At 54.3% G+C, this 13,756-nt stretch overlaps 3 protein-coding genes across 3 annotated transcripts; 1 reads left to right on the top strand and 2 right to left on the bottom strand.

Moving 5' to 3' along the window:
- Positions 1-875: 875 nt before the first annotated feature.
- MONBRDRAFT_32434 (uncharacterized protein) lies at positions 876-2,342 on the bottom strand (the record flags this gene model as incomplete). The annotated part of the gene is made up of 8 exons (XM_001745895.1): positions 876-955; positions 1,034-1,118; positions 1,217-1,292; positions 1,397-1,473; positions 1,563-1,663; positions 1,787-1,915; positions 2,036-2,117; positions 2,223-2,342. 8 exons carry the CDS (start codon positions 2,340-2,342, stop codon positions 876-878), a joined length of 750 nt encoding a protein of 249 aa, XP_001745947.1.
- A 783-nt stretch (positions 2,343-3,125) lies between these two features.
- Positions 3,126-8,316, top strand: MONBRDRAFT_37086 (uncharacterized protein; the record flags this gene model as incomplete). Its single annotated transcript, XM_001745756.1, has 7 exons — positions 3,126-3,396; positions 6,456-6,552; positions 6,840-6,933; positions 7,050-7,143; positions 7,246-7,356; positions 7,486-7,940; positions 8,098-8,316. Coding segments are annotated over 7 exons (1,341 nt in total), but the record flags the coding sequence as incomplete, so codon positions are not given.
- Positions 8,317-11,608: 3,292 nt separating this feature from the next.
- Positions 11,609-13,756, bottom strand: MONBRDRAFT_25464 (uncharacterized protein; the record flags this gene model as incomplete). Its single annotated transcript, XM_001745896.1, has 10 exons — positions 11,609-12,027; positions 12,174-12,269; positions 12,342-12,423; positions 12,514-12,623; positions 12,711-12,783; positions 12,888-12,984; positions 13,074-13,188; positions 13,326-13,386; positions 13,492-13,611; positions 13,679-13,756. The coding sequence occupies 10 exons, from the start codon at positions 13,754-13,756 to the stop codon at positions 11,609-11,611; spliced, it is 1,251 nt and encodes a 416-aa protein (XP_001745948.1).

The following is a 13,756-nucleotide window of genomic DNA, read 5'->3' on the forward strand; positions in this document are numbered from 1 at the left end:
CAAACTGATTTTGGTGCCTCTGGGCAGACGGTCAAACCAGCCCTGGGTGCCAGTCACTCCATCCGAGAGCTGCAAGCTGCGCTCGGCATGCTCTCAGGTGCATTCTATAGCCTGCGCTCCTCTTTCCCTTTCCCTCTTCTGTTTCGCGGGATAAAGATCCACTGATTTTTTTGTCTCGGCCCCATCACCTGATAACTTTGACTCACTGCCTGTCCCCAATGATCGGCACGCAATGCCATGGCAGATTCCGCTCAACACAACAAGCCGGCATTTGATCCGTTTGCGGTAAAACACGTGCTCCTCTTCCAACCCAAGCCCGCCCACCGGGGGTTTATATTAAACGATTGCAGTGCCATGACTGATGATGCCCCTCGTGTTCATCCCTCAATGTACGCTTGTGCATGGCTCGAATAGCTACCTCGACATGGCGTGGACTTTGAGCACCAATATGCCATGCGCCCCCTACCCGCCGGCTGGCAGCGTCTCTGGAGCCAGGAGCATGACCGGTACTACTACGTCCACGTGCTCCATCAACAGTCACAGTGGGAAATGCCGATGCCATCGGCGGGTGATATGGGTATGAACCAGACCTCCTTGGCATGACGAAGCCATTTCCACACCCATGGTTGTGGTTCGATGCCTTGGTGATCATGCCATCTTATCGCTTGAGTTATTCAGTATCGGCCCCCAACATTCATAATTGACTCGTATTGTTTCAAAACGCGCGATGACTGATGCTGTGCGAAGCAGCGAGGGCAATAGAAAAGCTCCACTTGCCGCTTTTACATGTCCCAAAGCTCACTTGAGCTTGAGCACCTGTGATTCGCACAACCACGACAGCTACCATGGCAAAGTCGCGCCCGGGTCCCTCGGCTCTAAAGCTTGGCTTTGCCGCTCATGAGCTCCTGGACGTCCTTTTGATAAGGATTGGCAAGAGGACCATACCAGGGCTCATCTACATCAGTAGCACCATGAGCACGACCGACACGGGCATGCCGCATGCATTAAACCATGTGCCCACACGTGCACGTACTCAGTTGAGCTGCAATGACGTCCATGCGATCGGCTCCAAAGTACATGTCCTTGTCATCGATAACAAAGCTGGGCAGGCCAAAAATCTAGACAAATGGCGCCTCAGGCCATGAGCTCAGGGAGGCAGGTGGGGCTTGGCAGGGATCATGTCTTGTCGTGGTGGTGGTGATTGTGTGGTACAAACATTGTATTGTTGCGCAGCGTCGGTATTGCTCTTGAGGAGTTCCTTGATACGATCCGTTTGTGAGGCCTGAATCAGACTGGTGGGGAAAGACCAACCAGGCAACGCGCGGGCGATAATTTGGTCAAATCAACAGTGGGATGGACAGGGTTCGAAGCGGCAAATGTTTACGATGGGCCGAACTTTTGGGCAGTGTCGGTGGGTAGCTTGGCAGCGGCACATGCTTCTTGCAAGCTAGTTTCTGCATTGATATCGACGCCCTACATTGGTCCCGAGTGATTTCCGAGATCAGAGAGCAGCCATCTGGCTCTGAATCGAGTTGTGATCTTGGGGGAGAGTGCCAACATACTTTGCCCCAGCTGCGATCAAAAAGAGCGACGGTGACATCCTCTAGTGCTTCGGGCTGATCTGCAGCCACAGCTGTCAACAAGCGCATGGCCTGCAGGGAGCCTGGGGCCACCAAACCCATGACGATAGCAAGCACCAAGACCGAATCATGTGATGAGGCTGCACGCAAGAGCTAGGAAGAGGGACAACCAAAAAAAAAGTAGATGGGCGCAAATCGAGACGCACCACCCTTGAACATGTACTCCATGGTATTGGGAGCTGGTGACAAGGGCAGCTGATGGGTATGAGCCAGCCGCTTGAGATCGGTGAGCATGTAATCAAACTTGATCTTGTTGAGGCCTGGGGGTGCGTTCTCTAAGAGAGCATGGGCCCAACATCAAGCAGCAGAACAAGGTGAGCCCAATTTCATCTTGCATGTGACCGATGGGTTGCAATGCGATTTGGCGCATATGTGTCGGATCTGCCAAGACCGACTAGTGTTTTTGAAGATGCCTCCAATCAGCACTGGACGCAGCTGGAGCGAAACGTCCCAGATGCGTTGATAGCGGCGCATGACCTACAACCGGGAGGGCCCCAGTGCATCAGGTAGGAGTGAGCAGTGAGCGGTGAATGAACGCGGTGCGATCACCAGGGTCAAACAACACGCTCGGGCAGCACAAACATGGAAGCCAATGTAGCTGTAGGGGCTCAGCACGTCATAAAACAGCTTGATCTGATGCCGGGCGGCCATTGCGACGGTCCTGAGCACTCCGGCGTCGTCACTTTTAGAGAGGAAGCGCATCACATCACATCATGAGATCGCCGAGCCCATTACAAGCACCTGCAGAGCTCTAAGTCACCTGGTCTCCCCTCCCCCTCCTGCTCAAGCCACTGACACCTCCTCCCAAGACGATCCCGCTGCCAGTACATTCACCACCATCAACATCAACATCAACATTAACACACCTTTGAAAAATCGAGAAATTCTCTCAAACCAATTCACTTCTCTCTCTCGCTCTCTCTCTCTCTCTCTCTGATAAGTCACTGACACACACACTCTCTCTTTCTCTCTGTGTGCCTCTCTCTTCTCGACTCACACACCTCTCTCTCTCTTTCTCTCTCTCTTTTGTTTACATGTGGTACTTTTGCTCTCCTCTCTCTCTCTTGGCTCTTTTCTCAATCAACACTCTCTAAAACTCTTTCTCTTTCTTTACATGGGGTAATTTTGCTCTCTCTTTGCTCTCTCTTTGCTCTCTCTCTCTCTTTAACTGTTGATAAAACTTTTATTTTTCCGTGTTGTTTTGGACGGACCGGACCGGACCGGACCCTGTCTGTGCTTGAATGCCGGATATCAGGACTCGTAGAGGGAAAGCATGGCGAAGGAAGCGGCGCCGAGGGCGCTGTGGGTGTTTGATTTCGACAATACGCTGATCGACTTGAACAGCGACACGCATGTCATCAAGGCATTGGACCAGGATGTATATGCCGAGCTGCGCGCCAGCGATATGCAATGGACGCGGCTCATGGATCACGTTTTGGGGTGCGAGTCCGTGTCTCGGCTTGGTCTTGCATGTGCACATGCGCCATGTCCCGTCTCACACCGCCGGAAGCGCCTCATAGACGGCTGGCTGAGAAGGGCCACGAGCAGGCAGCTATTGAGCAAGTGTTGAGGGCCGTGACACTCGAGCCAGCCCTCCGAGCCGAGCTGCAGGCAGCGGCCACGACCACGGTCAATGCGCGACTGCACATTGTTTCGGATGCCAATACAGTTTTCATCGCAGAAATCCTGCAGGCCAATGACTTGACTGCCGTCTTTGGTGACCGCATCTTTACAAACCCGGGCCGCTTTGACAATGGTGCGTACGTGGTGCTGTACATAGGCCCTGGATCGGCAAACCAAACCAACTCAGCTTCACCGCATGACTAGGACGCTTACGGGTGGCTCCATATCTCCCCGAGCCCCATGATTGCCCCGTCTGTGCGCGTGCCCCCAACATGTGCAAGGTCTGAACAACATCCTCTTCCTGCTCGCGCTTTGGGGTTAGGGTGAAGATAAAACTGGCAAGTGGGGCCGAGAAAGGCGGGGGAGAAGAAATGCAGGAAAGCGATGGAGGGTCAGGCAGCATGGCTTGATTTCAACCCTGGGCCACGTGGTCTTTCTTGCCGGATCCAGGGGGCCATTGTTGATGATTTGCGAGCTGCGCATCCCGGCGTGCCGATCGTTTATGCCGGGGATGGTGGTAACGACCTCTGTCCCAGTCTACGGCTCGGCCCGTGCGTAATTCCTGTCCTATGCTTGATATCATGCACCATGTGGTACCATGTCATTACATCTCTTGCTCATGGCTTTTCCCATGTATCTGGACGGGACCCAGGTCAGATCGGGTGCTTGCACGCGCCGGCTATCCGCTGCAGAAACGGCTCGAGGCCGAGGTGCGAAGGTGCTCAGTGTTTGCCAGGACCAAGCTTGTGTCGGCGGGTCGCTGCTAGTGTTGTTCAACCCTGTCCCTCATCACCTCTCGCCCGTCAACACCACGCCTGCAGACGGATGTACAGGCTCAAGTCACATACTGGGCGACGCCGGGAGACTTGGCCACGGCGCTGAGCGCCACATATTGATCTGCTCCAAAGCAATGGGATTCGGGCACTGCAACATCGGGCCCAGTACGAGATTTGACTTGACAAAGTTGATGCTCGCAAATCATGAAGCAATCCGAGGTCATGTGTCATTGTATGCGCAAAGACAGCTTTAGGACAAGAAAGACAAAACCGTGAAGGTGGTTTTGGCTTGACTGGCACCAACATCAGGATACAAGCTCATGCTAAAGCAACCTCATTCGTACTCAACATACACACCACACCGCACCGCACCACCTTTGCCTTTGAAACGAGCCGGGAGGGAGTGTGTGAATCAGCTTGGCGTAGACACCCATAACAAGAACAAACATCAACCGGATGAGTGTGTACAGCAGTTGCTCGGATATAGAAACCCCTCCTGCGTTTTGCGGCGTGTAGGTCACGGAAAGAATGTATCGTAGTCGTTGGTGGTCAGCATAAAAGGAAGGAGTCAAGCAAACGGACCGAAGGGTGCTTGATGAATCAACCGGACCGGACCGGACCGAAGAGTGCTTCGCTTGATGCGACCAGACCGGACTGTGCTTGATGAATTCCGAACGAGTTTATGGCCTTGAAACACAATTTTGCGAAGGCAGTGACGAGCCAACTTATTCGTTCTCTCAGCAGCAAGCAAGCAAAGCCACCTACAGAAGTTTTTTTTTTGCAAAGCCACCTACAGAAGTTTTACAGAAGTGGCGTTTTCAGCTAAAATCGCGTCATCACGAAAGCAGTGAGATAAAGGAAAGTCAAGTTCACCACAACCCTACAGAAGTTTCACAGAAGTGGCGTTTTCAGGTAAAATCGCACGATCACGAAGGCAGTGAGATACAGGAAAGGTCTCAAGGGAAAGAAAGAAGCCAAAGTCAGTGAACTTTCTTCTCATGAGAAGTCAAGTGGCGTTTTCAGCTGAAATCGCTCAGTTGCGAAAGCAGTGAGATGCCAATAGCCTCTTTTAACTTCGCCGAGGTGCTCCTACATTCAGAACGAAATTTAAGCCTAAAAGTGTGTAAATGCGAAGACAGTGAGATTTGAGATTAATGACACGAGAGTTGTCACAAAGTCAGCCATGTTGTGAGCACGGAAGTCGCGGCAAGATTTTCGCCAAAAATCCTCTTTTCTCGAACGCAGTGAGCACTTGAGCGCGATTCACATGTCAGACTTTTTGAAGCCCCTTCCCGAAGAACACGTGTTTAAAATAGATGTTTCACAGGCGAGATTGTCTTAGTATGCTGTATACAACGGATGTTCTTCGATAAGTGTCGCTCGGACCCTTTTCGTCAGACAAGTGTCGCTCGGACCCTTTTCGTCGGACAAGATGAATCATTTTAGCCGAAAATTGTCAAAGCGCGAAAGCAGTGAAGTGTGCTGCGTCGTTTGCGGCAATGGAATGGTGTGCGCAGTGGATGGTGTGGTGGTGCACATGTAACTCGTGGCAAACGGCCTAAGGAGGAGTGGGTTTGTGCTGATGTGGCCTTCCTGATCTTATTCTTGTAGCAGTATTCAAAGTTTTCGTAGTTTTCAACGAGATAACTGTATTGATTAATGTAGATGGTAGTATACTTTTTGACTTTTGACGTTTTGGGCTGGGATCCAGGCAAATGGCAGCGCTCGCCAGGTCGTGTTCTGTTTTGTGCAAATGTTGTTGGCGGCCTCAAGCGGCATCATCATCATCAGCTCTCATTCCAATCCCAGTTCTTCAGCAATGCTCCTCTGCTGCCTCAACGTGTTTGGTTGTGGACTGTTTGGCCGTGTGTGCTTGGTCGATTCAGACACCATGGTGTCGGCGGTGGCACGAGGAGCAAGCCAGCCAGGACCGAAGCGGACGCAGTATGCATCGCAGGCGGGGGGGGATGCCACGGCCCGACCCCAACCCGATTCGTTCCCGAGGAGTGACATGCTTTGTCACATGCTACCTCAACGCCACACACACACACACACCCATTCTCAACGTGCGCAGTCGCAGAAATCCCATTCGAAGAAGAAGAGAGAGAAGAGAGAAGAGAGAAGAGAGAAGAGAAGAATCATGCTCGTCAACAATGTTTTTTCTGAGAGAGTGTCAGAGACGACCGCGCGTCTGTAATCGTCACACACACACAAACAACGAAGAAAGAAGAAGAACAAAAGCCGAAAACAAAGAGAGAAAGAGAGAGAGAGATGGGGTAAAGTCATAACAAGTTCAAGTGTGTCACGCGTGTGTGTGTGTGTGTGTGACGATGATCACCTTCATTGCGACACACACATGCGCGTGCTCTCTCTCTCTCTGGCGCGCGCTCTCTCTCTCTCTCTTCTCTCTCTCCAGTGCAAGAGCTTCATTTTTTTTTGGCTTGTGGTCTGGATCGCTGGTGCACTTTGAGCTGCTGCTGCTGCGACGACGACGCCAACGACGACGACGACGTGTTAGCTGTCCGATCCCGTCCATCTATCAACTGACTTTTTCAAAAAAAAGAACTTTTGACGCACACCATCAACATGCTGTCGACCCGAACGGCCGCCGCTCTGCGCCTGTTGAGCGCTCAGCAAGCCCGGTATGACTGGCGACCTGCTCTCTCTCCCTCTCCCTCTCCCTCTCCCTCTCTCTCCCTGTCCCTGTCCCCCTCTTCTTTCTTCTCTGCTTGATTGCATCTCTTGTTCTCGCAGCTGCTCAGCACTCACCCTTGCGTTGGGATCTCACCTCCGCCTCTAGATGCCACGCCACCAAGACCAGCGAACTCGCCAGCTCAGCCGGCATGGGCTGGGGTAAAGTTCGCTCCGGTATTGACGCCGTCCATCGCGTTGAGGTAGGCACCCACCCCCGCGTTGTTTTTGTTGTTGTACACACTCGCACACATATACGCCCACCCATGCCTGACGATCCGCCCCTCGCCCCCCTTTTTTTGGGCATGTGATCGCTCAGGTGGATTGCCCCGAGTTTTTGAAAGAGCCCAAGACGTGTGCCATTGTTGGTGCCCCCTTCACCTACGGTCAACCCCGATATGGTGTCGATAACGGTCAGTGTCCCCGCCTGCTCTCGTGGACACAAAGCAAGCAAGCATGCCGCCCCCTCCCCTTTTGGCTCATCATACTTTTCCTTGTGCACTGTCCCACTTCAGGACCCGAGGCTTTGCGTGACGCTGGCTTGATGGAGGCCCTGCTCCGTCTGGGCTGGCGTGCTTACGAGCACGGTGATATTACCTTTGAATCACCCGCCCGTGGCAACCCTCGTAAGTGTGCCGCCCATTTCAGGCACACCATGAGGCACACCCAAGGGTGTTCAAAATCGTCCTCGCGGCGCGCTCGCTGGAAGCACCACCCTCCGATTCACCTCTTCAACTCTTCTGCTCTCTTGACAGGCTATGAGGGCCCGGGATCGTGCAAGCATCCCTACGTGGTTGGCGAGGCTAACCGCCAGATTGCCGAAGTGTGTGAGGAACATGCCCGCGAGGGCCGCTTCGTTCTCACCCTCGGCGGTGATCACTCCATTGGCGTCGGCACCATTGCTGGCCAATTGCTCGTTCGCCCAGAGACTGGCGTCATCTGGGTCGACGCCCACGCCGACATCAACACCCCGGCCCTCTCCGGATCGGGCAACATGCACGGCATGCCCCTGGCCTTCCTCTCGCGCCTCGTCGCCCCCGAAGAGGTGCCCGGCTTTGACTGGCTCAAGCGTGTACCCGCCCTCGACCCCTCGACCCAACTCGTCTACATTGGCCTCCGTGACGTCGACAAGCCCGAGCGCGATATCATTCGTCAACACAACATCAAGGCCTTTACCATGTCCCATGTCGATAAGTTTGGCATTGGCAAGGTACGTCACGGCACCCCCGTCGTTGTTGGCGGCGGCACCCTCGCCCGCACCCTTCACCTTGACAAGATGGAAACTCGTGTCTCACCTCCTCGATACCTTGCTTCATGCTTTGGGCCTTTTTTTTTTTTTTTTTCTACCTTCTGTGGTTGATGTGCAGGTGATGGAGATGGCACTTGACCATTTGGGCGAGCGTCCCCTGCATCTGTCGTATGACATTGATGCTTGCGACCCTGCCATTGCCCCTTCCACGGGCACCGCAGTCCGTGGTGGTCTCACCTACCGCGAGGCTCACTACGTTGCCGAAGCCGCCAACGAGACCCACCGCCTCGCATCGATGGATCTCGTAGAGGTCAACCCCACCTTCAACGGCGAGATGGTACGTGCCAGCCTGTTCTTTCCATTTTCTTCTTGTTTTTAAACACCTATCCACTCTGATTGGCTTTGCGGCGCATCCTTTCTTGTGCTTTTCTCACCGCCATTTGTCCGATTGCCCCATCTGGCTGTCGCGTCTTTGCAGTCAAAGCAGGAGCTGGGCGAGCAAACCGTTGAGCTCGGCCTGGCCCTCACGGCTTCTGCCATGGGCAACCGCATCCTCTAAGCTGATGCTTCGTGGGCCTTTTGTTCAGTTGTTTTAATTTCTTTGTCCAAAGCACTGACCGGCTCTGATCACGACGCGTGAGTTTAAAGTCTTCAGAGCCCATCCCCAAGCTTCCGTTATTTTTGGTTGTTCCTTTTTTTTTTTTTTTCTCCCGACCCCCTTTCGTCTTTGTGTATGCACCCGTGTTCTGTCTGTCTAGCTTTCTCTTCCTTTTTTTTTTTTAGACCACCCTCGACACAGCGCAAACAATTCAACTCACCCTCCCTTTAAAGCCATCTCCTCGTGGTTCATTCAGCACCAAAGCTTTTTGAGTTTTTGCACCATAAACAGAAAGGGCTCCAAGACACGAGGAGTGCTCTCTCTCTCTCTCTCTCTCTCTCTCTCTCTCTCTCTCTCTCTCTCTCTCTCTCTCTCTCTCTCTCTCACACACAAACTCTCACAAACTCTCTCTCTCACAAACTCTCTCTCTCATTTATTTCAACATCAGCTTGAGGTCAGTGTGCAAGCATGTCAGGTTATTATGTGTGTGTGTGTGTGTGTGTGGCAGCGGGGAGATGAGGTTACCGCGATGGAGATGGTCTGTGCCCGGCTTGATCTTTGATGGCAGTCTTTGGCATGGAAGGAGGTTGGGGAGATGAGAGGGTGAGCGGTTGGATCAGCTCACTGTGTGGGCCATGTCACAACAGGTGGAGTTGACGACGGACGAGAAGCATGGCCACGACGCAAGCACAGGCAAAGGCTCAGCAGCCGCAAGCGCCGACCGAGGCCAAGCGGGCCAAGCCAGCTGTGGATGCCCCCGCCAACATGATGCAGTGGATCGAAGACAACAAGGCCTCCTTTGTGCCACCCGTTTGCAACAAACTCATGTCCGTATGCGCCCGGCCCCCGCCGAGCCGACGATCCTGCCTTCTGTTCATGGCCTGCATGGGTGTTGCAGGAAGGGTCACGGCCAGCTCAAGATCATGTTTGTGGGAGGTCCTAATCAGCGCCGTGACTTTCACATTGAAGAAGGCGAAGAGGTATGTCTTGAAGCGTGCGCCCTCCTTCTACTCGGGCCCAGCCCAGCTCTTGAACGACTCTGCGCCCCTGGACAATCAAGACAGCCCGCTCATCCTTGTCCCTTCCCAGCTCTTCTATCAGGTCAAAGGTGACATGGTGCTCCGTGTCATGGAGCGAGGCCAGCCCAAGGACATTCGCATCAAGGAAGGCGAGGTCAGAGGCGACGTCCAAGTGGCTGCTTTATCGACGTTGCTCCAGAACTTGGCCAAGATACGCTTGACTCATACATGAAGAGCTGCTTGGCTCCCGCCTGTAGATATTTGTGCTACCCGGCCGCATTCCCCACTCCCCCCAACGCTTTGCCGACACCGTCGGCCTCGTTATTGAGCGCGAACGCCTCCGCTCCGAATGGGATGGCCTTCGGTCAGACCTGCGCTCTCTCTTCTCTGCTCTCGCGCCTTCCCTGCAGCCTTGACCATGCCCGTGCGCCTGGTGCCTGCTAGATACTACCAAGCCGATGATTCGACACCCCTCTGGGAACGCTGGTTCTACTGTGAGGACCTTGGCAAGCAACTTGGCCCCGTTATTACCGAGTACGCCGCCGCTGCTCCCCTCACGCTTTGTCTGTCAACTTTGCTCACCGCCCTGATACCTTCTCGCGTACTTGTCATCGTGCCTAGATATTTCGCTTCAAAAGCTCATGAGACAGGCCAACCACAGGATGGTATGCCCAACGAACCCAACCCAATCAAGTCTACAACGGCCCGACCATCGGCCCTCGCTTGCTCTCCATTCACCGTCTGCCGTGCTTCATGTTCTTGCTTGCGTAGGGGATGTGCACGCCGATCCGCCAGTAGAGATTGACACCACCTCAACTCTTCCAGCCCCGTTTCCACTGCACGATGTCGGTCGTCACCCTCTCACCCATCGCGCTGCCCACAGCATGTGCACGCACCCCAGTGCTAATCTCCGCGCCTCGTATACCCCCCCCCCCCCCCCCCCCCGNGTAGTTTCTGGACCGCAACGCTTCCGCCTTGGAACAACCCGAGGGCTTTCCCATGTTCAAAAATGAGCTCTCCGTTCTTGCGCACCGCATTGCATCACAGCAAAAGCTCACAATTCCCAAGCGCCCGGGTCAAACTTGGATCTGGACCATTGTAAGCCTCCAAGACCAACCGGTACTCGTGTTCATGCAACCCCATATGCCCTCTGCTGCTCTCACGCTCTGCACGTGTCCCACTTTACCCACCCCACCTCCGCACCTCACACCTCGCCACGCAGTCTGGAAAAGCGTCGATCAGCATCGTGGGCAAGGAAGAGCCCCAGGCCCTGTCCCAACACGACGTTGTCCTGCTTGAACCCAAACAAAGGTATGCCTTCGTCTGTGCAGAACCACCTTGCCACATTGGTTGGCGCTTTGCTCTCATGTCCGCTTTCCCCCTTCAATGATAGCGGAACGATTGAGGCCGAGCACGTGACCACCATTCTGACAGTCCACGTCAATCTCGACTTTAACAAGAAAGAGTAAGCTTGTGCAGTGCTGCTACTCTCTGGTAGCCAGCCCTGCCCACAGACGTTTTGTATCAAACCACCATGGCAAGTGGTAGGGCTGCCATAAAGGGATGAATGACACGCTTCGATGTGTCAAAAAAAAAAATTGAAAACCAGTCACTACGATCAACTTGCAAATAAAATAATAGAATTAAAGTGTCTTCAGCTCACCACTTGGCCCACCCGCGGCGCGTCCCCTGAGGCCATGTTCTGCAGACGATCCACGTATGCATGCAGCTTGCGAATGCTCTCCTGCAGCATGGCCAGTGCCTCGGCACCTAGCATCACAGCGACCGTGGTCAAGATATTTGACCCGCATGTCGAGGGCATCAAACAAAAGTGAAAACGAGCAGATGATGTGACGACACGACACACCTGCTTCTTCCTCCTGCAGGTCGCGGGTAGCCAAGTCGTCAATGGCATACTCCAACTCGTCCAAGAATGCCGATTGATCCTAACGAATTTAGTTTGGTGCCACACACGGACGATCAGCCATGCTACGAAGCAACTGGCAAAAGATTCAACTTGTGCGCATCAAATACCGCACCGTGCTTGGTGCCCTCGTGGCGAGGGGGGTGGTGGCCTCCACGGAATGTTTGTCAAGACGCGGAGGAGGGGATTGGTCGGAGCGCGGGGACACGTGCTCGGCCGCGACCTTGGACTCAGACTTGCGGTGACCCTTGCGTCTCGCGCTCTTGGTCGAGCGACGCGTGGGCTGAAGATGCTGGCGCAAAGCGGCCATCTCTCCCAGCAAGTGGGCGTGGCTAGACAGCTGCTGGTAGGCATTGGCTGAAAACTCATCGAGCTCGCCGCGTACTGCCGGGCGATTCAAGGCCGAGGTTTGCTGCAAGCGCTCGCGCACCGCGGCCGGCAATCCATTGTTGCCCACGTCCAGTAAAATGAGGGCCGAATTGGTGCGCATGGCCGTGAAAAAGGCATCTGCACAATGCGGCGTCAAGCCGCACCCCCTCAAGCGCAGCTCTGTCGAGAAATTCAACAGCCCACGGTCAGACCCTGTTCGACGCGGTCGACAAAAACGGAAACATTTGTAGGAAAAGAGCCGCGGGGCTATTCGAGGCGCCTACCCAAGAGCCAAGTGTCGTCGGCCAAAGCGTTGGCCAGCTCAATGGCACCCTCATCACCGATGGACCGATTGAAATCCAGACTCAGGTACCGCAAGCCTGTACGTGCCAGTGATGCGGTCAGTTGACCAGCGCCATGACCGCCTGAAGTTGAAGCACGCCTAAACGGACTATAATTACCCCGCATGGTCGAAACATCGGCACCTCGACCGCGTAAGCTCTGCTCCCATGCATCTGCGCCGCGTTTGGCATTCTAGAGAATTCCACCACACCAAAGGTGCATCATCTTGTCAGCCACGACGCGGGGTACCCGTGCAGGTCAAGATGCTGGACGCTGTCAGACCTGCGCGCGAATCACTTGGGCCAGACCCCGGGCGCCCTTCTGGCCACATGCGTTGCGCGAGAGATCTGCTGCCATAATGTTGTTGCTGGCCTGTAGAGCCGTGGCCAGGGCTATAGCACCGCAAAACAATTTGGTCAACAAGTAGCTCGATGGCCATGTTGAAACAAGCGCATTGGTTGATTGTGGCTGACTCGCACCTTCAATAGCCTCGTCATCCAGTTTGCAGTCAACAAAGTCGAGTGTCAGCAAGCTTGGATGGCTGGCCAAGTGCTGCGGCACGTGTGCATGCACAAGGATGAACGGTGAGGCCCTGCAGTAGCTGAGACAATGCAGGCCAGCATGCTGAATTGCAAGTGGAATTGACTGGTGCTGACCGGAACGAGGCGTTGGAGCTGACGGTAGGAAAAGGGCAAGCCACGGAGTTGAAGAGTGGTCAGGACCTTGTTATTTTGCAACAGGGCCGAAAGAGCGCTGCAAGACGGTGATTTGAGCCATGTGAACTGCCGCGGCCAGATTGCGAGAGCAGGGATGCTCGGCAAAGTGAGGCTAGGAGAACGTACCGAACGAGATCATCGAGCGCGGCGGCATGATGAATGACTGGTAGATTTGTCGCAGATGGGGGCAAAATTCCCAGATTGCGCCGCGTGGCATGCCTTTGCCGCTGCTGACGCGCCGCTGTGTGCATGGCAGTCCACAAGAGCGACCACGGCCATGCAAAGTTAGGCACACCGATTTCGAGGCAAGCTGGGGCTGCAAAGGAGGAAAAGCAGTTAAAACGGACAGGCAAGGAGGTAGCGGGCAGGGGAATCAACCTGTGCGATGTATGCCATAGTATTTGCTCACAAGCACCACTTTTTGCAAGCGTGTATTGACCTGCAGGTGAGCAGTGTGTAGCGCAGCGGCCAGGGTGCCGTTATTGGGCCCGATGAGCTGTCTTTATCGGGTAGATAGAGGAGCTTTCGCCCGGCAAACCCTTACCCGTAAGGCCTCAAGCAATGGGTACCAGTCAATGGGCTCGAGACGATCCACGCAGATCTGCACGAGTTGGTCCGTCACACGGGCGCGATGCGTGCGCATCATCGAGGCAGGACATGTACTCTAAAGAGCAGGTCACGCCGTCAATGATGGCAAGCGTCAAAACATTGCAGCGTGGGTTGAGACGCACTTGTTGTTCACAGAGGAGATTGTAGTATTGCTCAAAGCTACGGCTGGCCTCTGCCTTGCTTAGCTTGCGACGCGCCAT

The sequence above is a fragment of the Monosiga brevicollis genome, genomic scaffold (genome assembly GCF_000002865.3).
Source record: "Monosiga brevicollis MX1 MONBRscaffold_10 genomic scaffold, whole genome shotgun sequence".
NCBI classification, from domain to species: Eukaryota; class Choanoflagellata; order Craspedida; family Salpingoecidae; genus Monosiga; species Monosiga brevicollis.